Source organism: Vulpes vulpes, chromosome 8, assembly GCF_048418805.1.
Source record: "Vulpes vulpes isolate BD-2025 chromosome 8, VulVul3, whole genome shotgun sequence".
In the NCBI taxonomy this organism is placed as follows: Eukaryota; Metazoa; Chordata; class Mammalia; order Carnivora; family Canidae; genus Vulpes; species Vulpes vulpes.
Genome location: NC_132787.1, coordinates 52,455,607 through 52,482,424, shown reverse-complemented (window position 1 = coordinate 52,482,424; position 26,818 = coordinate 52,455,607). Strand labels below are relative to the sequence as shown.

General features: G+C 37.8%; 1 protein-coding gene across 9 annotated transcripts in view; it reads left to right on the top strand.

Annotated features, from left to right (window-relative positions):
* VPS45 (vacuolar protein sorting 45 homolog) overlaps positions 1-26,818 on the top strand; it is a 73,585-nt gene that overhangs the window by 44,856 nt on the left and 1,911 nt on the right. For 3 of the 9 annotated variants that reach the window (XM_072766648.1, XM_072766649.1, XM_072766650.1), the window contains one exon: positions 6,951-7,126. The exons of 4 other annotated variants lie outside the window; for them this stretch is intronic. In XM_072766648.1, coding sequence (XP_072622749.1) covers positions 6,951-7,107 — 157 coding nt within the window. In that variant the 3' untranslated portion in view covers positions 7,108-7,126. Of the gene's footprint in view, positions 1-6,950; positions 7,127-18,006; positions 18,088-18,231; positions 18,322-26,818 lie in introns of all 9 variants that reach the window. 2 more of the 9 variants (XR_012003038.1, XR_003232810.2) reach the window with 2 other exon arrangements.

Below are 26,818 nucleotides of genomic sequence, written 5' to 3'. Positions count from 1 at the left end.
GACTTAACCACATGAACAAATTACTGAGGCTGTAGGCAACAAGCATAGAAAAAGAACAGCAAATAGTCACCCAGTTGGAATGTGCAATAATAAGTGAGAAAGTTGACTGAATGCCATCATTGTGAAAGGCCTTGAATTCGAGGCTGAGGAATTTTTACTTTCTAGTGTAGAATATGAAGAATCATTGGAAGTTATTTAAGCAGTAAAATTACAAAAGGGTCACAGTATTTTGGGAAGATTAATTTGGAAACTAAGGCTAGAGAACACAGGAGAAGGAGACTGGAGAAGTGTGGCATGATAGTTGAATTTAATGATTAGAGACCCTGAGATCCATACTGAGCCATGTACACATGGATACATTGGGAGTCATTAGAGGTATTTGTGTACTTTTTCCTTTTGTATTATTACTTGGCTTTTTTTTTTTTTTTTTTTAAGATATTCATTTGAGAGAGAGCACACTAGCAGAGGTGGATGGGTAGGGGCAAAGGGGGTGGGAGAGGCAGACTCCCCATGGAGAAGGGAGCCCCACTCCGGGTTCCATCCTCGGATGCCAGGATCATGATCTGAGCTGAAGGCAGATACTTAACCGACTGAGCCACCCAGGCGCCCCTATTATTAGGCTTTTTAACATAACTTTTCCCTTTTATTATGGAAGTAATACACATTTTACTGTGTATTACTCCCTGTGGGGAGCCTGATGTGGGACTCATCCTGGACCTGGGATCACGCCCTGAGCCAAAGGCAAATGCTCAGCCACTGAGCCACCCAGGTATCCCTCTGAAATTCTTTTAATTCAGAAAATATAAAGAGAAAAAGAGCTCCCCTAATCTCATCATTGTTATACTTTGATCTTTTCAGACCTTTTTTCCTAAGTGTATAAACACTTATGTGAATGTGTCGACAGAAAGGAATCTCTTTCTTGTACATTCTGTTTTTGACCTGAATTTTGTAGTCTGTGATTAAACATAAACATCTTTTAGTGTTAAAAATGTAATCATTCATTCATTAAACAAATATTAATTTAAAAAGATTACCTGGGTTTGAATCCTGACTTTTTCTCTTACTATTTATCAATTTAGGCAAATTAGTTAATGTCTTTGTCAGTTTCCAGGGCTTACTGGAATTTATATTTTATATATTTACGTATTTGCTTTTGATTTGCCAGTTCATATTCTTTGTCCATTTTGCAATTGGAGCATTCCCTCTTTTTCCCAATAATTTTTATTTATTACCTACATAATTAAGGATATCGACCATTTGTTACATAGTTTTACAAATATTTTTTCCTTGTTTGATGTTTTTGTTTTATATTATTCACAGTATTTTATTGTATAAAAGTTTTATTATATTTCACTTTTTACTTTTCTGTGGTCAAAATTACCAGTGATTTCTGCTTTGGTGTCATGCTTAGTTCTTTCCCAGCCAAAATTATATAAATACTAACCTCTCTTTGTCCCATCATATTTAGGACTTGCATTTAAATAAAGTTATAGCTTTACCATCTATCAAAATTTTATTTTATTGTAAACTGTGTGGTAGTTTCCTTTTATAATTTATAGAAATACTGCATATACGTACATATTTTATTACATACAGAGAAGCATACAAATGATAAGCAGACTGTTCAATGAAATATGACAAAATAAATATATAACTATGTAACCACCACCCAAACCAAGTAGTAGAATGTTACCAGCACCTCCAGAAGTCTCCCTTTTGCCACATGTCTCCTCCTTGTCACAATTCCCACAGAGTAATCACTATTATGACTTTTGTCACTATAGATTAGTTTTACCTGCCCTTAAAAGATATTTGTTAGAAGAATGAAGAAACAGGTTAAAAGTAATCTATTTCTGCCTTTCTCACAAATAATAAAGGGATCTTGGAAGGATCCTGTGAAGGATCTGTAATCAGCTTCCTCCCAACTGACAACTTATTATTGTCCAGCATTTTGGTTCCATTTTGTTTTTATAATCTCCAAATTAGTCATCATCATTATTTTCAATTATCATTATTTGTTTAGATTTACCCATGTATTTGCCTTTTCCCCACCCTCCTACTTTTTCACCCTCGCCCTTCTTTCTGATCCAATCTTCTTACTAAAAACATTCTTTAGTAGTTCTTACAGCTACTTGATTTTTTTTTTTTCCTAAAAATATCTTAGGGGATCCCTGGGTGGCTCAGCGGTTTAGTGCCTGCCTTCGGCCCAGGGTGTGATCCTAGAGTCCCGGGATCAAGTCCTTCATCAGGCTCCCTGCATGGAGTCTGCTTCTCCCTCTGCCTGTGTCTCTGCCTCTCTCTCTCTCTGTGTCTCTCATGAATAAATAAATAAAATATTTTTTAAAAATAAAATAAAAATATCTTAGTTTATAAGTCTAGAAATCCAGGTTGATAATTTATTCTTAGCACTTAAAGGTCAGAAGACAATGGAATACTACTTTTAATTGTTGCTGTTAGGAAGTCTACTTTCAATATAATTGTCTTTTTGGGTTATAGGCAGTATATTCTTCTCTAATTCTTTTTTTTTTTTTTTAAGATTTATTTATTTATTCATGAGAGACACAGAGAGAGAGAGGCAGAGATACAGGCAGAGGGAGAAGCAGGCTCCATGCAGGGAGCCCGACATGGGACTCCATCCTGGGTCCTCAGGATCATGCCCTGGACCGAAGGCAGGCACTAAACTGCTGAGCCACCCAGGAATCCCTCTAATTCTTTTTAAGATTATCTTTTTGTCTTTGGTGTTCTGGTTTTAGTATTATGTATATAAATGTGCATTTATTTTTATTTATGCTACTTGGTATGAAAATTCATGTTTGGCATAATTACTGGAAATTTTCCAGTCATTATTTCTTTGAACATTGCTGCTTTTCTATTTCCTGTGTTCTCTCCTTCTGGAACTCCTGTAAAGATATACGTTATGCCTTCATCTATTCTTTGTGTCTCTTAATCTCTCATTTATATTATCCATCCATATCTCTCTATGCTGCCTTCTGTGTAATTTTTTCAGATCAGTATTCCAGTTTAATAGTTCTGTCTCCATCTCTGTTAATTTACCCATTCAGTTTTTAACTTCAAAAGTTATATTTTTATGCTTGTAATTTCGTTTTGCTTCTTTTTTAAGTTTGCCTGTTTTTATTAATTTCTTCTATCCTCACATTTCCAGATCCTTCATTTTTCTTTGATCACATTAATTCTATACTCTAAAACACTTTCCAGTTCCTGAGCAATTAAATAATCTTTTGTGTAAAAGGAAGAAAGTGAGGCAAAGCAAAAGCTTTAGACTAGATTCTTCCAACTAGCCAGCTTTGGTATTTCTTTGACCTAACAGTATGCTAAGCAGTACACTGAATTATGTTTGAACTGATAGCCTTAGCAATAGAGGTTTTGATAAAATCTTGGACAGGATTGTTCACTGGCCCTAACGATGAAACTTTTTTTTCTTTTTTGATGAAACTTTTTAAGAAGGAGGGAGCTACTATGGTAATTGTCACCCTGGAAAAACTTTAGTTAATGTTTGCAATACATAAATCATCCAAAATCGGGTGTTTATCATTTATTTTTATGAAGATATAACCTCCAGCAAATAAGTAAATAGTGAAATGTATCACTATCTGTAAAAAAAAAATAGTGCAATTTGTATTTCAGAGACAAGTTGTTGTAAAGGCTTAAGTAATCGAAAGCAACTTAGCTTCAACTTCTAATGGAAGGGCACCATTTTCATGATGAATGTAGGCTACCTTGGGCATTACTAGCATATTAAGTAAGTTCACAACTCAATATATTTTGAAATTTTAGACTCTAAGTAAAAAGATTTTTTTAAATTAGTTTTATAACTGGATTTAGTGGGGCTACTGTGAGCTAGCAAATAACCTTGATTCGGGAGAGAGAAAGTTTAATAATTTGTTTCTCTGAGTTGTTAGGGTTTAATTTTTGTGCAAGGGGTTTATTGTACAATTCCAAATTATGTAATATGTGCGTTGTTTCTTAAGGAAAAGTCCAAAGAAATAAGCGACACACAGCATTGACCCCAAGAGCTCTATAGCGCAGAAGTATTCTTTTGAGAGATTGGTGATCAGGAAACAGTATACTTTTAGATAGGAGCGTTGAGTGCCCTCCTTTCATACTTGGAATCATGTAAAATGAGATATGGGCTGCCCCCACAACAATATGGTTTAGTAGGAATATTGGATTTCCCAATAAACAGGAAAAAAAAATCACGTCTCATAGCTGGGAGTATGATGTACTGATATAGAAACTACTATCCCGGGGATCCCTGGGTGGCGCAGCAGTTTGGCGCCTGCCTTTGGCCCAGGGTGCGATCCGGGAGACCCGGGATCGAATCCCATATCGGGCTCCCGGTGCATGGAGCCTGCTTCTCCCTCTGCCTGGGTCTCTGCCCCTCTCTCTCTCTCTCTCTCTCTCTCTCTCTCTCTCTCTCTCTCTGTGACTATCATAAATAAACAAAAAAAAAACAAAAAAAAAAAAAAAGAAAGAAAGAAAGAAACTACTATCCCTCTGGAGTGGGAAAATGTATGTTGCAGGATATTTCTGAGATGCAGGCCACTTGAGTTCCCTGATCTCTTAAGTAAAACTTGAGACCACTACAGGTTTATTTTGCAGTCAGATCCCAGTACCACCACTTACTTATTATGATTTTGGGCAAGATACTTAATGTAATGGTAGATAGGTCAAAATTGGTCTCTTGCATCCTAGAAAATTACATGTACCCTTACCTCTGATGTAGCAATTTTAGTAACCTTCATCCTAGGTTACCTTCTATTTCTAAAATACATCAAGATTGGGAGTGCCTGGTTGGCTCAATTGATAGAGAATGCAACTCTTGATCTCGGGATCATAAGTCTGAGCCCCACATTGGGCATAGAGTTTACTTAAAAAAATTTTTAATAGGGGATCCCTGGGTGGCTCAGCGGTTTAGCTCCTGCCTTTGGCCCAGGGCGCGATGCTGGAGTCCCGGGATCGGGTCCCGCGTCGGGCTCCCGGCATGGAGCCAGCTTCTCCCTCTGCCTGTGTCTCTGCCTCTCTCTCTCTCTCTCTCTGTCTATCATAAATAAATAAATCTTTTTTAAAAAATTTTTTAATAAAAAAAATACATCACTATTACTGTGTATTAAAACAAAATCTTTAAAAAAAATAAAATAAAATAAAAATCTTAGTTGTAGGCAAAAAATAAAGGACAGAAATCAGTTCTTTCCTCTCTCCCTTATATATTTCCAGAAATTAATTTTTGTTGAGAGAATGAGGTCTGTGTAAGCTTCATCATAAGCCAAAAAGTATCTGAAGATATTTGTCTGTTAGATTTTAAAAGGAGATATACAGTAGTTGAATCTGAAATTCAACTTGCCATTCAAAGTTATAATTTAAGGCTGGTCCAAGTGCAGTGGTATTTACAATTAATTGATCATAGCAAGTTACAGATTTCTTGGGGCACCTGCGTGGCTCAGTCAGCCTCGTGTCTGTCTTAGGCTCAGGTCATGATCCCAGAGTCCTAGGATTGAGCCCTGAGTTGGGCTCCCTGCTCCGTCTCCCTCTGCAGTTCCCCCTTCTTGTGCTCTCTTGCATACTCTGTCAAATAAATAAATAAAATATTTTAAAAACCAAAATTATGATTTAAGCTGCTCTTTTTCTTAAGTACCTTTTTTTAATTGAGATATAATTGATATATTAGTTTCAGGTATACAGCATAATAGTTTGGTATTTGTATATATTGCAAAATGATCACCATGATAAGTAGTTAACATCTATCACCACATATGGTACAAAATTTTTTTCTTGTGATAAGAACCTTCAAGGCTCTCTTAGCAACTTCCAAATATACAATGCAGTATTATTAACTATAGTTGCCAGACTTTACATTATATCTCCATGATTTATTTATTTTATTAATAGAAGTTTGCACTTTTCAACTCCCTTCACCCATTTCACCCACCCCTTCACCCACTGCCTCTGGCAAGTACCAATCTGTTATCTGTATCTGTGAGCTTGGTTTTGATTTTATTTTGTTTTACTTTGTTTTAGAGTCCACGCATAAGTGAGATCATACAATATTTGTCTTTTTCTCTGATTTATTTCACTGAACACAATGCCCTCAAGGTCCATCTGTGTCTTTACAAATGGCAAGATTCCATCCTTTTTATGGCTATTATTTCATTGTATGTATATGCATCACATTTTCTTTATCCGTCCATCTGTTGATGGACTCTTCAGTTTCCTTATCCTGGTAGTGAAAGTAATTCTTAATGAACATGGAGGTGTGTATATCTTTTTGAACTAGTGTTTTTATTTTCTTTGGGTAAATACCTAGAAGTCAAATTGCTGGATCCTGTGGGAGTTCTTTTTTTTTTTTTAAGAGATAATTTTTTTTTTAAAGAATTTTATTTTATTTATTCATAGGGACAGAGAGAGAGAGAGAGAGGCAGAGACACAGGCAGAGGGAGAAGCAGGCTCCATGCAGGGAGCCTGATGTGGGACTCGATCCTGGGACCCCAGGATCACGCCCTGGGCTGCAGGCGGCGCTAAACTGCTGCGCCACCAGGGCTGCCTCCTGTGGGAGTTCTATTTCGAATTTTTTTGAAGAACCTCCATACTTTTTCCATAGTCGCTGCACCAATTTACATTTCCTCAACAATGCACACAAATTCCCTTTTCTCCACATCCTTGCCAACACTTGTTATTTCTTGTCTTTTTGATAATAGTCATTCTAATAGCTTATCCTGGTTTTGATTTGCATTTCCCTGATGACTACTGATGTGGAAAATCTTTTCAATTACCTATTGGCTTCCTGTATGTCTTCTTTAGAAACATGTCTATTCAGATCCTCTGCTCGTTTTTAATCAGATTGTTTGTTGTTTTTTTTTTTTCTATTGAGTTGTAGAAGTTCTTTTTTTTTTCTTTTTTTTTAATTTAAGATTTTATTTATTTATTCATGAGAGACAGAGAACGAGGCAGAGACATAAGCAGAGGGAGAAGCAGGCTCCCTATGAGGAGCCTGACAGGGGACTCAATCTCAGGACCCCAGGATCACTACCTGAGCCAGAGGCAGACACTCAACCACTGAGCCACCCAGGCGTCCCACCATTGGAATTTTGATAGGGATCTCACTGAATCTGTAAGTTTCTTCAAGTAGTATTGATATTTTAACAATACTAATTCTTCTAATACATGAGCATGGACTATCTTTCCATCTATATGTGTCTTTATTTTCTCTCATCATTATCCTGTAGTTTTGAGCATATAGGTCTTTCCCCTTCCTTTGTTAAATTTATTCCTAGGTATTTTATTCTTTTTGATACAATTGTAAATGGGATTATTTTCTCAATTTCTCTTTCTGATAGTTTATTATTAGTTCTTTATCATTATTATGTATACATATGCAATAGATTTCTGTATATTGATTTTGTATCTTGCAACTTTACTGAATTCATTTATCCTAATATTTTTTTGGTGAAGTCTTTAGGGTTTTCTATATATAATATCATGTCATCTCCAAATAGTGACGGTTTTACTTTTGACTTTCCCAATTTGAAAACCTTTAATTTTTTTTCTTGCTTAGTTGTTCTGGCTGAGACTTCTAATACTATGTTGAATAAAAGTGGTGAAAGTGGACATACTTGTCTTGTTCCTGAGCTTAGAGGAAAAGTTTTCAGCTTTTTACCATTGAGTGTGATGTTAGGTGTGAGCTTGTTATAGTGACCTTTATTATGTTGAAGTACATTTCCTGTGTACCTACTTTACTGAGACTTTTTACCCAAAATTGTTGTTGAATTTTGTCAAATGCTTTTTCTGCATCTAGCAAGGTAATTGATCATATAATTTTTACCTTTCATTTTGTTAATGTAGTATATGAGTATCTTCTTTCTTTAAAACAGTTCTTTTGGGGGACACCTGGGTGGCTCAGCAGTTGAGTGTCTGCCTTTGGCCAAGGGCGTGATCCCAGGGTCGTGGGATTGAGTCCCACATCGGGCGCCTGCTTCTCCTCTGCTTATGTCTCTGCCTCTCTCTCTCTCTCTCTGTCTTTTGTGAATAAATAAAATCATAAATAAGTAAATAAATAAACAAAACAGTTCTTTGTGATAATATTTTTCAGTGATTCCAGTATTGATTACAATGAAGCAAAGTTCTATAGGCCTTCTGTAGCTATATAATTTGTTTCTATAGGGCCTGCTCTGAGTAGGTGTAATAGTAATTATCTTTGTTTAGATTTAAACACTTTTTAAAATAGAAGACATATCTGGCAACCCCAGGTGGCTCAGAGGTTTACCGCTGCCTTCAGCCCAGGGCGTGATCCTGGAGACCTGGGATCGAGTCCCACATCGGGTTCCCTGCATGGAGCCTGCTCCTCCCTCTGCCTGTGTCTCTGCCTCTCTCTGTGTGTGTCTCTAATGAATAAATAAATAAAATATTTAAAAAATAAAATAAATAAATAAATAAATAAAAATAAAAATCTTTTAAAAAATTTTAAAAAATAGAAGACATGTATATACTGCAAAGACACCAAGGAATTTTGCAGAAGCTAATTACCTCCTTAGCAGCATTCCTTTTTTTTTTTTTTTTTTTTAAGATTTTATTTATTTATTCATGAGAGACAGAGAGAAAGAGGGAAGCAGAGACATAGGCTGAGGGAGAAGCAGGCTCCATGCAGGGAGCCCAGTGTGAGACTCAATCCCGGGACTCCAGGATCACACCCTGGACTAAAGGCAGACGCTTAACCACCCAGGCGTCCCAACATTCTTAATAAAATTGCCTTCTGGATAAAGAGACAGTCAATATTTTCTTCTCTCCAAAGCCATATGAAGTTTAATATGAATTTTGTATTGCCTTCCCTTCTCCTTTTGTACATAATGAAACAGAAAAATGAAAAAGATATTAACCAGTCACAGAGACCTCTTTAAAGGCATAATTGTAATGCTTTTTTGATGGCAGGGAACCTGACCTGATAAAGTATCTAGGTAGTGGATTTTTTTTTAAGATTTTATTTATTTATTCATGAGAGACACAGAGAGAGAAAGAGAGGGGCAGAGACATAGGCAGAGGGAGAAGCAGGCTCCATGCAGGAAGCCTGATGTTGGACTCGATCCCAGGACCCCAGGATCAGGCCCTGGGCTGAAGGCAGTGCTGAGCCACCTGGGCTGCCCTGGGTAGTGGATTTAGCAGGGATCTGAACACATGCCGGTGCCTGCCCTAAGTGGTTAGTCTGTTATGTCTGTGGGGTCCATGCAAGTTTGCAGTGTGGATGCTGTAGTCTCCTGTCTTAATGTTTGCCCTTCTTATGGAATTATTCCCCCCCACCCCACTTCCTTCTTCATTTGTTTCATTAGTCATACTGGCCCTCAATTGCAGGGAAGGAGAGAGGAATACATCAAATTTCAACTTCTAGGAATTACATATGATGTGAGTTATTCTATCGTATGACAGATATTTTCATCAACATCTAAGTTGAAGAGTCAGAAGTCATATTGCCCAAGTTACAAATTCTGGAATACATAAATAAATATATTTGAACACATGAGAACAACATAAAGTTAATAGTTCATTCACTTAGCAAATATTTATTGACCATGGGATACCTCCATGAATAAAACAAAGATCCTAACCCTCATGAAGCTTACATTTTAATTCAGAGGGAGATGAAAATAAACAATAAACTTAAAAAATAAGTAAATTTTATAGTAATTCGAAAGGTAATAAATACTATGGAAGAAAAAAGCAGCACAAGGCAAAGGGAAATTGGTACTGAGTGGGGTTGTGGGGATAAGTTACACTACTCAGTATGAAGGCAGGAAAGACCTCACTAAGATATTTGAGGAAAGACTTGAAGGGAGTTGAGGACGTGAACCAACTAGATGGAGAGAAGACCGTCCCAGGCACAGCAGAGGCACACACAATCATGTAGTGTGGAGACCAAGAAGGAGGCTAGGAAAGGCTGGGAGACTGGAGAGGCTGGGAAAAGGAGGAGATGCAATCAGAGAGATATTGGGGGGGGGGCCTCACGGTGGGAGGCTTTGTCGACTGTTGCAAGGACTGTTTGGGTTTTTTTTTAAGATTTATTTTTCATTCATTTATTCATGAGAGACACAGAGAGAGAGGCAGAGACACAGGCAGAGGGAGAAGCAGGTGCCATGCAGGGAGCCCAATGTGGGACTCCATCCTGGGACTCCAAGATCACGCCCTGAGCCTGAGGCATACACTCCACTACTGTGCCACCCAGGCGTCCCACAAGGACTGGTTTTCACTATGAGTTAGAGAGCAGTGTAGGGTGGTGGGGTTTTTTTTTAGCAGTTTTATTGAAAATATAACTTATGTTATATACAATTCATTCCTTTAAAGTGTACAATTCAGTGGTTTGGGGTATGTTTGCAGATATGTGCAAACATTACCACAGTCAGTTTTAGAATATTTTCAACAGCTCAGAAAGAATTTCCCTTCTGCCACGTCTAAGCAACCACTAATCTATTTCCTGTTTCTATAGAGTTCCCTGTTCTGAATTCTTTATGTAAATGGAACCATATAATATATAGTCTTTTGTGAGTGGTTCCTTTTACTTAGTATAATTTTTTCCAGGTTCATACATGTTGTAACCTATATCCATACTTCATTCCTTTTTAACACTGAATATATTTCATTGTATGTATACATCATATTTTGTTTATCCATTTCCAGTGATGGGCATTTGAGCTGTTTCCACCTTTTGGCTGTTATAAGTAATGCTCCTATGAACATTTATGTACAAGTTTTTGTGTTTATTGTAGATTTTTGAGCAAAATTGTGACATATGACTTATATTTTATTAGGATCACTCTGGTTATCAAAACTAATATGCTTAAAAGAAGTATTATTTCTCTTAAATGTTCAAAATAAATATGTTATTATAAAAATGAAAATTCCTAGGTGTATTTAAATGAATGATACCCCTTGTTTATTCACCTACAATAGACTGATCTGCTGTTCTAGTTGTGTTTCTGATGCACATGATCCTATCTTGCAAATAAATGAGCATCTCGGTTAGGGATTTGAGCTGGCTTGCCTTATCACTTCACAGGTCAATCAATATTAAAGAGTTCTAGTCCCTGCTGGCCGCAATTGATACTTTAAGTTAGCTGTTTGAGTTGAGAGGCCAAGAACCAGATCCATATGGATGAAATTGTTCTCCCAATAGAAGAAATCCCTCTGTCTTCTCAGAATTCAGGATAGAAGTGGAAGGGAAGAGGGAAGCTAGGTAGATGTATTAGCCAAAAGGGCTGCCACTGCCTGAATCCCACCTAAACTTAGGCAAAGAGAGCACTTTAGTCCCTAGTGCTATCAGTTTCGTACCTAAGAATTTTGACAAGGAGAAAGAGTACCCTGCTAGAAGGTGACCGCAGATCAACAATCTTCTTACTGCCAGATTCCCTTTCAAAGCAGTAATAATGATTATACATAGTAGGTTCTCTGTAATAGTATTGGGTTCAATTAAATTCTCACTAGCTCTATGCCTGCAAAATAATGGTCCCATTTTTCAGTTATTTTCTCTCTAGCTAGCAAAGATGGCACCACAAGTTTTATTTTGTTTTTCACATAATTAGGATCATATTGTCTATATAGTTTTCTACTTGTTTTCTTACTTTTAATTATATTGAGAACACTTTCCCATGTTATTAAAAATGACAGCCCTGGTGGGGGCTTTTAAAATCTTTTTAAAAAATGAATTATAATAATCTCACAGGCTGTATAATTTTAATTTTAAGAATGTGTCTTTTTTTTAAGACTTTATTTATTCATGAGAGACACAGAGAGAGAGAGGCAGAGACACAGGCAGAGGGAGAAGCAGGCTCCATGCAGGGAGGCCGACGTGGGACTCCATCCTGGGTCTCCAAGATCACTCCCTGAGCCAAAGGCAGACACTCAACCACTGAGCCACCCAGGCGTCCCTAAGTATATGTCTTTAGGGATGTCGAGGATGGCTCAGTTGGTTAAGTGTCCAACTCTTGATTTGGCTCAGGTCATGATCTCAGGGTAAGGAGATCAAGCCCCATGTCAGGCTCCACACAGGGCATGGATCCTGCTTAGGATTCTCTCTCTCTCTGCCTCTCCCCCACCACTTACTCACATGCACTTGTGCTTTCTCTCTCTCTCTAAAAAAAAAAAAAAAAAAAAAAAAAAGTGTCTTTAACTATTACTATTAGACATTTAATTTACAGTTTTTGTTTGATATAATGTCGATAAAACATCTTGTATATTGATAAACCCTTATTGCATCTCTGATTATTTCCTTAAGAGAAAAGTGCAGTGGTCAGTCTCAAATATTACTACTAGAAGTATAAATAGTATAACTTTCCTGGAAAGCAATTTGACTTTACATGTTCAAAGATGTGGGGTTGACTTCAGGGCTCTCAAGGTTGTTGAGTAGTATGCTAGTTTCCTGATTTTTTTCTGAAGCCCTGGCTTCGGTGATGGAAATGTTCTATATCTTGATTAAGGAAATGGTTTCATAACTGTATACATTTGTTAAAATCATCACACAATGCCCTTGAAATTGGTAAACTTTATCATCCATAAATTATATATCAATAAGAAATTAAAAATTAAAAAAACAAAGTACTGTAGTATCAAACAGACACTTTTCCTTGCTATAGTGAAAGATGAAAAAGCACAAAGGAATAGTTTTCTTACTATGTAATTCAGTGTTTTTTAATGCCATTGCTCTAGAACTACCTGATATTAACTAGTGTTATGAGTCACATACTTGGAGAAACACTGAACAATTCCTCTAAAAAGGATGTCATGATGATACTCAGAACTAAAATTTATTTAGCACATATTATATATATGTGTGTGTGTGCTAGATACTGTTTTAATACATTTTACCTGTGCTATCCAATAAGGTAGTTATTAGTCATATGTAGCTATTGAGCACCTGAAATGCAGCTAGTCTAATTTGAGGTATGCTACAAGTATAAAATATATATCAAATTGCAAAAATTTACTACCAAAAAAGGAAGTATAAAATATCTCATTAATAATTTTTTGAAATTGGTAATCTTTTGGCTATATGGGTTAAGTCAAATATGCTAAAAATAATTTTAGCTTTCTTTTTACCTTTCTAATATAGTTTAAAACATTTAGAATTGCACAGCAGCTCACATTTGTAATTTGCTTTACGTTTCTGTTGGATTGTACTGCCTTACCCATTCAGTTTTGTTTCATTCTCATAATGCAACAAAGGAGATATTTTTATTATTATCATCAATTTCATTTTTCAGAGGAGGAGATTGAGGTTTTAGGAAAGTGAAAACCTTGTCCAAAATCATAGAGCTAATAAGTGACAAAGCTAGACTTGAACTCAGATAATCTGTTTCCAGTCTGGACACCTAAGCACTCAGTTGAAATATTTTAAGAAGATTTATTTAGCTATGATTATTTTAATCTCTCGCTTGTAAATGTCACTTATAAGGTAGGCAAAATTTGTTTTTACCAAATGGACAATATATGAAGCTTTCTGCCTACTAAGAAATATTGTAAACCAAAGGAGGGGGGAAAATAGTACAAAAGTGAGGAATCACATAGTGTGTTGTTTTAAGATTTTTGTCATCCAAATGTAATTAAGAATGAGATTTAAGACAGTGTTGCCCTTTAAATAAAAATGGTGGAGATCCCTGGGTGGCTCAGCGGTTTGGCACCTGCCTTTGGCCCAGGGCGTGATCCTGGAGTCCCGCGTCGGGCTCCCGGCATGGAGCCTGCTTCTCCCTCTGTCTCTCTCTCTCTCTCTCCCTCTCTCTCCTCTGTGTCTATCATAAATAAATAAATGAATGAATGAATGAAATGGTTAACTTGATTAATGAGTTGCAGCTGTTAGTTTCATCACTACCTACGTGATGCCTAAGTGTTGGTAATACTATAATCCAGACAAAGTCAGTAACAGTATAGAGAGTACAGTTTTTTGTAGAAAGTACAGTTTAGGGCTTAGAAAACAGTTGGCATTTTGAATTTCTATAAATAAATTTGAAGCTGAGAAGAGGCTGATTCATATCATCAACAGGTACTTTATAGATTTCTACCTAAACGAGTAACACTAGAAACTTAGGCCTTCTCCTGTAACCACGAGTTGGTTTGATCTCTGAATTATTTACAGAAAAATTAGGATCCTGTAACAGAATTTGCATTTCAAGGGAAGAGGAATCCAGAGGACATTCTTGTTCACTTATGGGCATTTCAGGATCGGTTTTGAAATTGCTGGAATCATTACCATCTCTGTAGAGATGCTGGGGGTAGTTTACTTTCCGGCTGTGACAAGAGTGTTAGCCACCATTGAAAGAGCCATAATGGAGTGTATCACCTGTCACTGAGGAGCATTTATTGAGTGCTGATTATGTGTAAGGTTTTGTGCAAGGTGCTAGAAAGATGAAGGCATGTTCTATATTTGTAAGGATTTAAATGTTTAATGGGAAAATAGACATATAAATGAATAACTCTAACAAGATGCTTTTTTTTAAAGAACTGGATTTAACCCAAGATTCAAGTGTAGGTCTGTCTCTTGACTCCAATTTATTTGTGCATTTGGAACATATGCTTTTAAAATTAAAAATAGCTTTTCATTGCAAAATCAATACATAATACTTGTAGGAAGCATTTTAATACAGCTGAGCAAAAAGAAGGTAATAGAAATATCCACACTGCCAGCATCCCACCTTGAGAAGTGTCAACATCTTGATGTATATATAGCCTTTTAGACCTTTTTCTATTAATGTGTACACATATATTTTTAAATAAAAGGGAATATACTATATATGTACTTTTTTTTTTTTTTTATGTACTTTCGATGAAAATACTTATATAGGGCAGCCCCGGTGGTGCAGCAGTTTAGCGCCACCTGCAGTCCGGGGTATGATCCTGGGGACCTGGGATCGAGTCCCGCATTGGGCTTCCTGCATGGAGCCTGCTTCTCCTCTGCCTGTGTCTATGCCTCTCTCTCTCTGAATAAATAAATAAATAAAAATCTTTTTAAAAAAAAAAAAGAAAAGAAAATACTCATATATGTCATTTTCTAGTGACTGCATAGCATTCTGTTGTCCAGTTGTGCCCCAATTTATTCAACCAATTCTCAGTTTTTTGTTCATTCAACACTTACTGAGCACCTACTGTATTCCTGGAGCTATCTTGGGGTTAACAAAATTGGTATTAATTGTTTATAATTTTTCATTCTTCTAAATAGTGCTGCAATAAACATCCTCCTTACATACTTGTCTAGTTGCTCACTTGGGATAATAATAATTGAGCATATACTATATATGCCAGACAGTCTGGACTTCATTACATATATTTTTCTCATTTAATCATGATCCAAGAGGTAATATTGTGATTCCATTTTTCAAATGAAGAAACTGGAACATAGAAAAATGAAGTAATTTGTCTTAGGTCATACAGCAAGGAAGTACAAAGCTAGAATTCAAGTTCAAATTTGTGTGATCCTAAATTCATGCACTGCTAGCAATGTTGAGATGAAATTACTGCCTCAGAAAGCATAAAGATGGGATCCCTGGGTGGCGCAGCGGTTTGGCGCCTGCCTTTGGCCCAGGGCGCGATCCTGGAGACCCGGGATCGAATCCCACGTCGGGCTCCCGGTGCATGGAGCCTGCTTCTCCCTCTGCCTGTGTCTCTGCCTCTCTCTCTCTCTCTCTCTGTGTGACTATCGTAAATAAAAAAAAAAAAAAGAAAGAAAGCATAAAGATCTTTTTTTTAAGTAGGTTCAACCCAATGTGGGGCTTTAACTCACAACCCAAGATCAAGAATTACAGATAATAAACATTTTTAAGATGCTGAATTACTAATTTGCCAGCCAGAAAAGTTTTACCAGTTTCAACCTTTACACCATACCCTTACAACACTGAGGTCAGCTGCTCCTGATTCTTAAAAATAAACCTAAAAACTTAAAAAATCATCAATGTATATGGAAAAGGTTGATAACAACAAAAAAAAAGAACATTTTATTTCAATTCAAATGCAGAGAAAAAAGAAAGAAGCAGTGTGAAGCTGAGAGACAAGTAAATAGACACAGAGACAAGAGAAGTCAGAGGTAGATATTGTCTGGTCACACAGCAGTACTCCTCTCCTTCCCATGTTGCTTTAGTTCACACCCAGGCCCCAGTACACCTTTTTCCTTTGCATGAACTTGGTTAAATAGTTTGTTTCTTGTAGCTAGAAGGTTGCATTTTAGGAAAATGTTCTCAACCTCTTATAGGTTTATAGGATGTGCCTTTTTGTGTAGTATGTAAGACTCAATACATATTTGCATATTTATTTCAGGCTTTGTTAGGTTAAACAAGAAAAGGTTAAAAGTGGAAGGAAAAATTCAAAATAACTCTGTGAGTGACATAAGAGTGACTTGTTTACTTCCTATATTAGCTACATTTCTGTTTCTCATGATAAAAAATACTAAAATGTTCTACAGATTTTTAAAAGTCACCAATTTGATGTCATTGGGATTATTAAGTACTAAAGTATTTGGTTATCCTCAGCACAATCCTGAGTTGTCATTTCTCCACCAAAACTGTATTACCTTCCCCAACTGAGTGATATATCCATCAGGACAGCTGTTCATTCACTAGGATTATCATGAGAACTTCTGGGCTTGAGTGGGACCTGTAACTTACAAATCACCTTTTGGTACCCTTTGGTCTTTCTTTTTTTTTAATATATTTTTTAAAATTTAAATTTAATTAATTAACACATAGTGTATTATTAGCTTCAGAGGTAGAACTCAGTAATTCATCAGTTGCATATGACTCCCAGTGTTTATCACGTCACATGCCCTCCTTAATGCTCATCACCCAAGTACCCCATCCCCCCACCCACCTTCCCTCTAGCAACCCTCAGTTTGTTTCCTAGAGTTAGGAGTCTCATATGGTTTTTCTCCCTCTAATTTTGTCTGATTTTATTCTTCCCTCCCTTGTCCTATGATCCTCTGTCTTGTTTCTTAACTTCACATATGAGTGAAATCATATAATTATCTTTCTCTGATTAACTCATTTCACTTAGCATAATACCCTCTAGTTCCATCCATGTAGTTGTAAATGATAAGATTCCATATTTTTTATGGCTGAATAATATTCCATTATGCATTATATACCACATCTTTATCCATTTATTTGTCAATGGACATCTGTGCTCTTTCCATAGTTTGGCTATTGTGGACATTGCTGCTGTATCAGCAAAGAAGTCAAACTTTCACTCTCTTCACAGATGACATGATACTCTTTGGTATTTTTTTTTTAATATTTTATTTATTTATTTATGAGAGACCGAGAAAGAGAGGCAGAGACACAGGCAGAGGGAGAAGCAGGCTCCACGCAGGGAGCCCGATGCAGTACTTGACCCCAGGTCCCCAGGACCACGCCCCGGGCCAAAGGCGGCACTGAGCCACTCGAGCTGCCCTCTTTGGTCTTTTAAAAGGCAGTGTAGTATAGCGGTTAAAAGCATGGGTTCCAGCGCCAGACTACCTTTTTTATTTATTTTTATTTTTATTTTTTTTCAGCCTACCTTTTTTAAATTCCACCTTTGCCATGTGTCCACTTGTATGACTTCACGCAAACCATTTAACTTTTTGCACCTCAGTTTCTCAACTGTAAAATACAGGTCATAATAGCTCTTTCATATCATTGTTGTGGTGACTGGATAATAGAATATATATAAAATGCTTGGAGGAGAATCTGGCACAGGGTAAGCATTCTATTGCTGCCACTGGTACTATTTACTGCTGTTATATTTGGGGGACAAAGTGAAAGGGACCTTGGATATTATTCATCATCACCACCTCTGTCGTAACCCACACTTACAAGTCACTTGTTTTGAAAATGATCAACATAATTCAAGAGCAGAATTATATTATTATCCCAAGGAGGAATATAGTGGGGCAGTGATACAGTTTACTATGAAGGTAACCAATGCCGGACGATCTTTGTGGTCTATGAGGACAAAAATGTTTAGTAGCTCAAGTTCCATTTGTGCGCACTTCAGATGTCCCCTTTGAAGCTTCCAGAGTCAGCATCTCTGTAATTAATCAGCCTGCAGAGTCTTCAGCGGCCACGCTTGCTACAGGTAGGTTATTTGGGGCTTTGTTTCTTGTATTTTTTTATGGTGGTCACCATTCTACTCCTGTAATTGTGGTCTCTCTAACAAGTTATATCATCTTGAATGTTCTCAGTGCTGAGAAAATACATATCTAGCTCTCTTTGTTTTCAGATGATAACTTCCTTTCAGACCTCTGTATAACTGATATTACAAGCAGTTCTGTCCCTGAGAAGTCCATCTTTCATCTCATGGACTAAGAGGGTAATCCTATGCTGAGGGCTCCTTTTTATTTGTTTTTTTGCTTTGCTTCTTGTTTTATTTTGTTTTCATATGTCAGGTGTCCAGTGGTAAGGTGGGAATTGGGAAAGTAGCTACATTTTTTAATAGACAGTTATACTGTTTGTAAGAAAGTGTTATAGGATAAAGTAGCCTCAGTGGAATTGGTTATAATCAAGGAAATATTTTATGTCTTAATTCAGTGTTTCCCAAGTCTGTCCTATAGAAAATGTATTTGGCTTGGTATTTGTTAGGTACTGATAGATAGTCTGATAAAAAAAGGTTCTATAGCTGCCTAAATTTAGAAAGTACTGCATCCTTTTCTTGAAAAGTCACAATTTACATTAGTATGTTAAAGATTCTGAGAAACTCCAGAGTAAAGAAACCCATTCAGCTTTTTCCCCCTTTATTGTATTTTAATATAATTTTTTAAATTTATAAATGAATATATGTAACATACAAATTAGAAAGTATAATATAATGAACACCCTTGAATCCTTCCCCTAACCCAAAGACTAGAAAATTGCCAATAACAGAGGTCTGTTTGTTCCTCTCCAATTTTATCCCTTACCTCCCTACAACAGGTAAGCACTATATTACATTTTGTGTTAAGTTCTCTTCCTTTGGTGAGAGATTTTTATCACTGATCCATATATTTCTAAACAATGCACTATTTAGCCTTGCTTGTTTTTGGGCTTTATAAAAAATGGTTTCATACTTTTTTCATTGAACACTGCTTCTAAGATTCATCTTTATTGTACCATGTAACCTTTGTTCACTCCTTTTTCAGTGCTGGGTAACATTTTATTGCATGAATATACCACAGTTTACTTCTCCATTCACCTGTCCATCTACATTTGAGTTGGCTTTTTGTTTAGGCTAGTGTTGTCCTGTTTACTATTATTGCTTCTGTCTAAGAGCAGCAAGAAGAAATGTGAGTCAAAGATACTGACAGATGTTATGATTATATTGTTTTGGAACAAGAGAGAAAATATGTACTCAGTCACTGCTTTATACAAGATACTACTCAAGGGGATCCCTGGGTGGCGCAGTGGTTTGGCGCCTGCCTTTGGCGTGATCCTGGAGACCCGGGATCGAATCCCACGTCGGGCTCCTGGTGCATGGAGCCTGCTTCTCCCTCTGCCTGTGTCTCTACCTCTCTCTCTCTCTGTGTGACTATCATAAATTTAAAAAAAAAAAAAAAGATAGACTTTGACTCAAGTCAAAGTCTAAAATACAAACAAGAGGGACACACCTGGGTGGCTCAGCGGTTTGGCGCCTGCCTTTGGCCCAGGATCGAGTCCCATGTCAGGTTCCCTGCATGGAGCCTGCTTCTCTCTCTCTCTCTCTGCCTGTGTCTCTGCCTCTCTCTCTGTATCTCTCATGAATAAATAAATAAAATATTTAAAAAAAATAAAATACAAACATGGGACGCCTGGGTGGCTCAGCAGTTGAGCATCTGCCTTTGGCTCAGGCTGTGATCCCAGAGTCCTGGTATCGAGTCCCACATTGGGCTCCCTGCATGGAGCCTGCTTCTCCTCCCTCTTCCCATGTCTCTGCCTCTCTCTCTCTCTGTCTCTCAGGAATAAATAAGTAATCTTTTTAAAAAGTAAATAAATAAAAATAAAATATAAATAAGATAAGATGTCCTTATCTTCAATGATTGTATGGTCCAGTGACTGGAGATCAAAAAAATTTGTATTTCTCAAATCAGGATATAATTAATCCTGGGACACAAAAAGGCACAAAATAAATGATATATATTTTGGATTTTCTTATAATTTGAGGAGATGTTCAGAGGTAGAATTAAATAACTGAGAAGCACCTTAAAATATGTTTACACCAAAATTTAAAAGGTCCTTTTATGAAAAATAAAATTTTTATGGAGTTTTCAAACAACATATCGGACCTCAATGAAAGCTGTAAGGTGGTAAACCAATTTGGACTATACCCTCAAGACCTACTAAATTCAGGGGTGCCTGGCTGGCTCAGTTGGTAGAGCATGTAGCTCTTGAACTCAGGATCATGAGTTCAAGCCCCACACTGAGCGTGGAGCCTACTTTAAAAAATAATAATAATAATAAATTCATTATCTTCTGTTGTTAGAGGTTTTCAGGCACAAAAATGTGAGAAGTGTTCATGTATGTAACTTAAGTAAAATGTGCCCTAAATAGAAATGATTAATTCAGGCAAAGTAATCAGGAAATGCTTCACAGAAGAGATAGCATTTTTTTTTCATTTGTCAGAGAAAGAAAGAGAGCACACACACAAGCAGGGAGAGGGGCAGGCAGAGGGAGAAGCAGGCTCCCTGCCAAGCAAGGAGCCTGATGTGGGACTCGACCCAAGCTGAAGGCAGACACCTAACCAACTGAGCCACCCAGGTATCCCAAGAAGATAGCATTTGAGCTAGACGTTAAGAAATAAGTTGATTTCCATAGGAAGAGCAGTCAGGACAGAGGGAACAGCATAGTTAAAGACAGGAACTTAAAAAAAAAAAAGGAATGCCACATTCAAGAAATAATAAGTTCTTTATGGGTAAATTATATATGCATTGAAGAGCTGTATATAAGATTCCTATGATTTTCAGACATCGGTGCTGAATGTCATGTGGTTTTCCTTGCTCCTGATAAAATTGCTGTTGGATATTTAGGAAATGTTTAGCATGACAGGTAATATTTAAGATGAAGTCTTAACTTTTTTAAAAAATATGAATCAGGGGTACCTGGGTGAGTCACACTTAAGCGTCTACATTCGGCTCAGGTCATGATCTCTGAGTCCCACCTTGGGTTCCCTGCTCAGTGGAAAGCCTGTTTCTCCCTCTCCCTCTGCCACTCCCCCTGCCTGTGCTCTCTCACTTGTGCTTTCTCTCTCTCGCTCTCTTTTTCTCTCTCTCAAATAAAAATGAATCTGATTCAGGTATTTACTCAGCAAACTCTTAATTCAGCTATTTTTTACTGCGGATACACAGATCAAAAAGATATTAGTCAAGATGTACATTAACTGGTAACAGAAACCATTAGAACTCCCCCAAACTCTCACAGCCACCACCCCTTCTGCTATCTGTCCCATCCGCTGTGACCAGTGTTCATAGCCTAGCTCAGCCCCCATGTGGGCACCAATTCTTATCCCTCACCTACTCCAGGATATCCCTTCAAACTGATTCCTCTCTCCTCATTCAGTTTTACCCATGCTAGTGGATCATTCATAGAAGCATAGAAACATACTTTCCCCCCACCTTTAAAACCCTCTATTAGCCTATCTCTTTCCAGGTTCTGTATCATTCTGTCATTCCCCTTGTTCTTTTTTATAGCAAAAATTCTTCAAGAACCATTTCTAATTATTGTCTCTGATTCTTCTTCCTACATATTCTCTTAAATCCACATACTCTTAAAACTCACTGTATTCAGGCTTTCACCCCCATCACCCTGGAATTGTTCTTACTATGGTCCCCAGGGACCTCCACATGCTAAATCCAGAGTCAACTTTTAGCGCTCATTTTATTTAACCTATCAGCAGCTTTCGACACAGTTGATCAGTCCCTTCATCTGGAAGCACCTTTTTCTCTTAGCTTCCAGGAACTATAGTCTCCCAGTCTTCCTACCTTATTGGCCATTTCTTCTCTGTCACTTTTGTTCATTTCTCCTATTTCTGGAATCCCTGGAACTCTGTCCTTAGACCACCTCTCTTCTCTGTCTATATTCACTTCCTTGGCAATCTCATTCAGGCTCATGGCTTTAAAATCTGTCTGCTACTGACTCCTAAATTTATATCTCTCATCCAAAGTTTTTCAATGTCAGCGCTATTAGTGTTTAGGACCAGATAATTCTTTGTTGGGTGAACTGTCCTGTGTGTTATAGGATGTTCAGCAACATCCCTGGCCTTTACACACTGGACGCCAGTGGCATTCCATCAGCTATGACAACCAGAAATGTTCCAGACATTGCCAGATGTCCCCTGCAGACAATATCACATCTCTCTCACACCCCTCCCCATTAAGAACCACTGTTTCTAGCCTGAACTTCTCCCCCAAACTCCAGATTTGTATATTCAGCTAATTGACACTTCTATTTGAATGTCTCTCCATATTTAATATGATCAGGACCAAGCTTCTGATATATCTTTCTAAACACAATCCTCCCTCAGACTTTCCATCTCAATTAATTGCATATTATCCTTCTAGTTGCTTTGGCCAAAAATGTTGGTGGTTTCTTGACTCCCCTCTTTCTCTCAAACCTACATCCAATTCATCAGTAAATCTTATGATCCTTTCCTTCAAAATATGTTTAGAATCTGAAACCCATCATTTCCTACCTGGATTGTTACAACTGCCTCACCCTTAACCCTACAGTCTTCTCTACATCACTAGAGTAACCCTATGAAAATTCATAATTCAGGGCGTGTCTCATCTCTGCACAAAAACCTCCAGCTGTTACTCATCTCACTCAAAGTAAAAATCAAAATCCTTATAGTAAGCTACCAGGCCTCCTGTGATCTCATCTTCATATTCCCCTCCCTCCCCTTTCTTAACATCTCCAGTCTTATCTCTTATTACCAGTACCTTATTTACTTCACTCCAGCTGCACCAGCCTCCTCTCTGTTCCCTGAGCACACCAGGCTTTGGTCCCTTTGTCTTTGCCCTTCCCCCAGATATGTTCCCCTGGCCTCGTTCAGGTCTTGGCTTAGATGTCAGTTTCTCAGTGAGGCCTTCCTTGGCCACAGGATTTAAAGTCTGAGACCACCACCACCACTTCCAACTCTTTTTCAAACCTGCTGCATTTTTTCTCCACAGCACTTTCTTCATATTACAGATGGTAGAGAGGCAGTGCTGCATCATGCTTAGGACAAACTCTAAAGGCAGATTGCCTGGGTTTGTATCCTAACTCTTTCACTTTCAACATATAAGGCCTTGGCTTCTCTGTGCCTCAATTTCTTTATAAAGTGGAGTCGTTTTTACCTCATGAGACTCTCATGTACAGTGATAGTTCATTATTATTACTGTTGTGTTATTATATTTTATTTATGAATTTCATTTATCTTCTCCTTCTCCCATTGGAATGTAAACCTCATAAGGGAAGTTTTTTGTTTTGTTTTTTTACTTTGCTTATTGCTCTGTCTTCAGCTTCTAGAACAGTGCCTGGCACATAGTAGGCAATTAATAAATAATCTGTTAATCACATTGTTAACCTCTGGAAAGAGTAATGAGGAAAAGAAGGATCCAGAAGGACTACAGTTCTGTGTGTACTATTTAAAACTTTTACCGAAAGAATGTATTCATGATTTACTTGTGTCCTCAAAAAGCTTATAGGCTTATGTGGAAAAAAGACATGTAGACAAATGAATTCCTAAAGGATTGATGTGAGATTGAATTGTAACAGATGCACAGTTCAGATAAAGTACAAGAGGGATGGGACAGTCTTACAGGCAGAGGGAATAGTATGTGCAAAAGCAAAGAGGTCTGAAACAGAATAGCAGCTCTGACAGATTTAAGCAGTGGAAATTGAGAGGACTTGTCAGTGTTCTAGGCTAGTAACTGCTCCATCATCCTTTTATCTCACCCACTCCTCTATTCCAGCATATTCAGCTAAGTGTTTGGCTGTAATTAGAAGATTATTACTCCATTAAGGCAAATGTTTGTGGGGTTTTTTTCTCATTATTTTCCAGAAAGTCTTCTTCTAGGTTCCTGCTTTCCATAAATTCCATTCATTTTGTTTCATTATGCCACTTCACATTTGATTCTGGCTTGCTTTTGTGTCTTTGCTTTTTTGTTATGAAGAAACTCACATATAACTTCTATTTGTGGAATTACAAAAAAAAAAAAGGAAGTTAGGGCACCTGGGTGGCTTGGTCTGTTGAGTATCTGCCTTCGGCTCGGGTTGTGATCCCGGAGTCCTGGGATCGAGTCCCTGTGTCGGGCACTCTGCTCAGTGGGTAGTCTGCCTTTCCCTTTCCCTCTCCCCCTCCCCACTGCTCTTGCTCTTTCTCTCTCACTGTGTCTCTCAAAATCTTTTAAAAAGAAGTTTTTTAAAAGGAGGAAGACATAGATACTAGATAAATAGTCTTGTTATATAGCTTTGTTTAGGAGCACAGTTGTTCAACTCAATGACTTTATTAATTAAAATCTAAAATCCTTTAAGTGTTAGTCTCTACTTCCTTACCAAAGACTGAAAAGTTTTTTTTTCAATGTGTGATGTAAGAGTTTTTGAGGTTGACTTTTTTTTTTTAAGATTTATTTATATATTTGAGAGAGTGAGAATGTGTGTGCGTGGGCGCAAGTTGGGGGAAGGGCAGTGGAAGGAGGAAAGAATCTCAAGCGGACTCCTGCTGAGTGCACAGCTAGACCAAGGCTCAATCTCATGACCCATAAGATCATGACCTGAGCCAAAACCATGAGTCAGATGCTTCACCAACTGAGCCACCCAGGCACCCCTTGAGGTTGACTTTTTAAATTCAGGGCTTTGGTGGTTCCTGGGTGGCCCAGTTGGTGAAGCAGCAGCTGACTCTTGATTTCGGCTTAGGTCATGATCACAGGGTTGTGAGATCAAACCCCATGTCGGGTTCTGTGCTGGGTACCTGCTTAAGATTCTCTCTCTCTCCCTTTCCTTCTGCCCTTCCCCATCTCTAAATTAATTAATTAATAAAATCGGGGCTTTATTCCTGCCCACTTTGCTTCTCTTCATAAAGTTAGGAATGATGACAGCACACATCCCCTAGGTTAGTTCCTCCTACCATCTTTGTTTACATCTTGTCTCACACTGAGTTGTAACTGTGTATCTGCTCCTAAGAGTCCCTTACAGGTAGGAATCATAATAAGTGCACCTAGCTCAGTGTCTGCTTGGTAATCGATGCTCAGTAAAACACTTGTTAAGTTGAATTGAAGTGAACTGAATTGAATTAGATTATGATATCACAGGAGAAGGGAATTTTTGAGTTTGCTTTTCAAGTGAAATTGATCTAAAACAAAGCTAGAAAAGAAAAATCATTATTTTGTTATTGTTTTTATACATAGTCTAAATTTGGGGTATAGATACCAATATGTTCATCACCCATAATTTTTAAAGCATTCTGCAGTGACTCATCAAAGTCCTCAAATAGATCCTTTTTAAAAGTCACAATAGCCCTAGGAAACAAAATTAGACTTGGCAAATATAAATAGTATTTTCTCTTTTCAGTTAAGAATGTGGGGTCCTGTTGATACACAGAGGAGGATCTTTAAGTATAATTTCAGTTAAGTTACTTCTTTTCTTTGCACTGGTAGCAGAGTCTGAAGTGAAGCAGAGATCACCTGATAAATTCCTGTAGGCTTTCCCAGCACATCTGTTTCATTCTTACTGTAAGTCACTAATCAAGGAGTTCTTGTGTTATCTTTCAAAAAAGCAATGCTACCTCATTTCCTGACACTTGTTCTCTGCCCTCTGAGTGTTTCCAGTCCAACTGGCCAAGAAACAAGGCCAGACAGAGGTGCCTGTCTTTTAGTAGGAGAATAAATAAATTTAGCTTCTACTCCTCTCCTTCTACTTCATTTTGTTTCTTTTGCAAAGGAATTTGGAATTTAAATCCTCTGAGTCTAGAATTGGCAAGGTCTAAAGCTGTAAAACAATGGTGATACTAGGGTGCCTGGTCATCCCTCCAGCCCTCTGCTACAGACCCGTCTCCTGAGAGAGGGTAGCACACTTAACAAATACTGTCCCAGAACTCCTGTGTGATAGCAAAGACTATCCCCCTTGCCAACATGTAACTATTTCATCTTTTTTTTTCTTTTTAAGATTTTATTTTATTTGAGGGAGGGAGAATGAGAGAGAATCTGAAGCAGACTCTGAGCTGAGCACAGAGCCTGGCTTGGGGCTTGATCCCATGATTGCAAGATCATGACCTGAGCCAAAACCAAGAATTGGATACTTAACCGACTGAGCCACCCAGGTGCCCCAAAGTGTAGCTCTTTTAGTGAGTTCATTTATTCAGTATACCTTCACTGGGTCCCTACCAGATACCAGCCTAGGTTCTATAAGCCCTAGAAATCCAAGCTGAAAAGTCCTAGACCTGCCCTAAGTAGTTCACAGTCTAGTGTGGCAGCAATAAAATGGAGAGTACCTAATGAATAATAATAATAATAGAGCTAAAATAGCACTAGAACAAAGAGATTTATAGCCATGGGAGGGATCTGTCCAACCTGAAGGAGTTTGAGAAGGCTTCACAGAAAAGGTGATTTTTAATCCTCAGCCTTAAGGAATAAAAAGGATTTCATCAGACAGAGAAGGGCTGTTTGTCATTTCAGACACAGGACATAAGAACAAAAGCATACAGGTGGGAAAGCTCAGGAGGTGTTCAGGGGAGAGCAAGGGGCTGGACACTGCTAGGTGGCATGGTGGGAGGTGGAGCCAGAGCACTCTGTGTGGTGCCCAGGGGTGCAGGTTCCAGAGCCTGGGTTTGAATCCCAGCTAAGCCGATTATTGGCTGTAGTGAACTTAGCAAGTCACTTGACCTC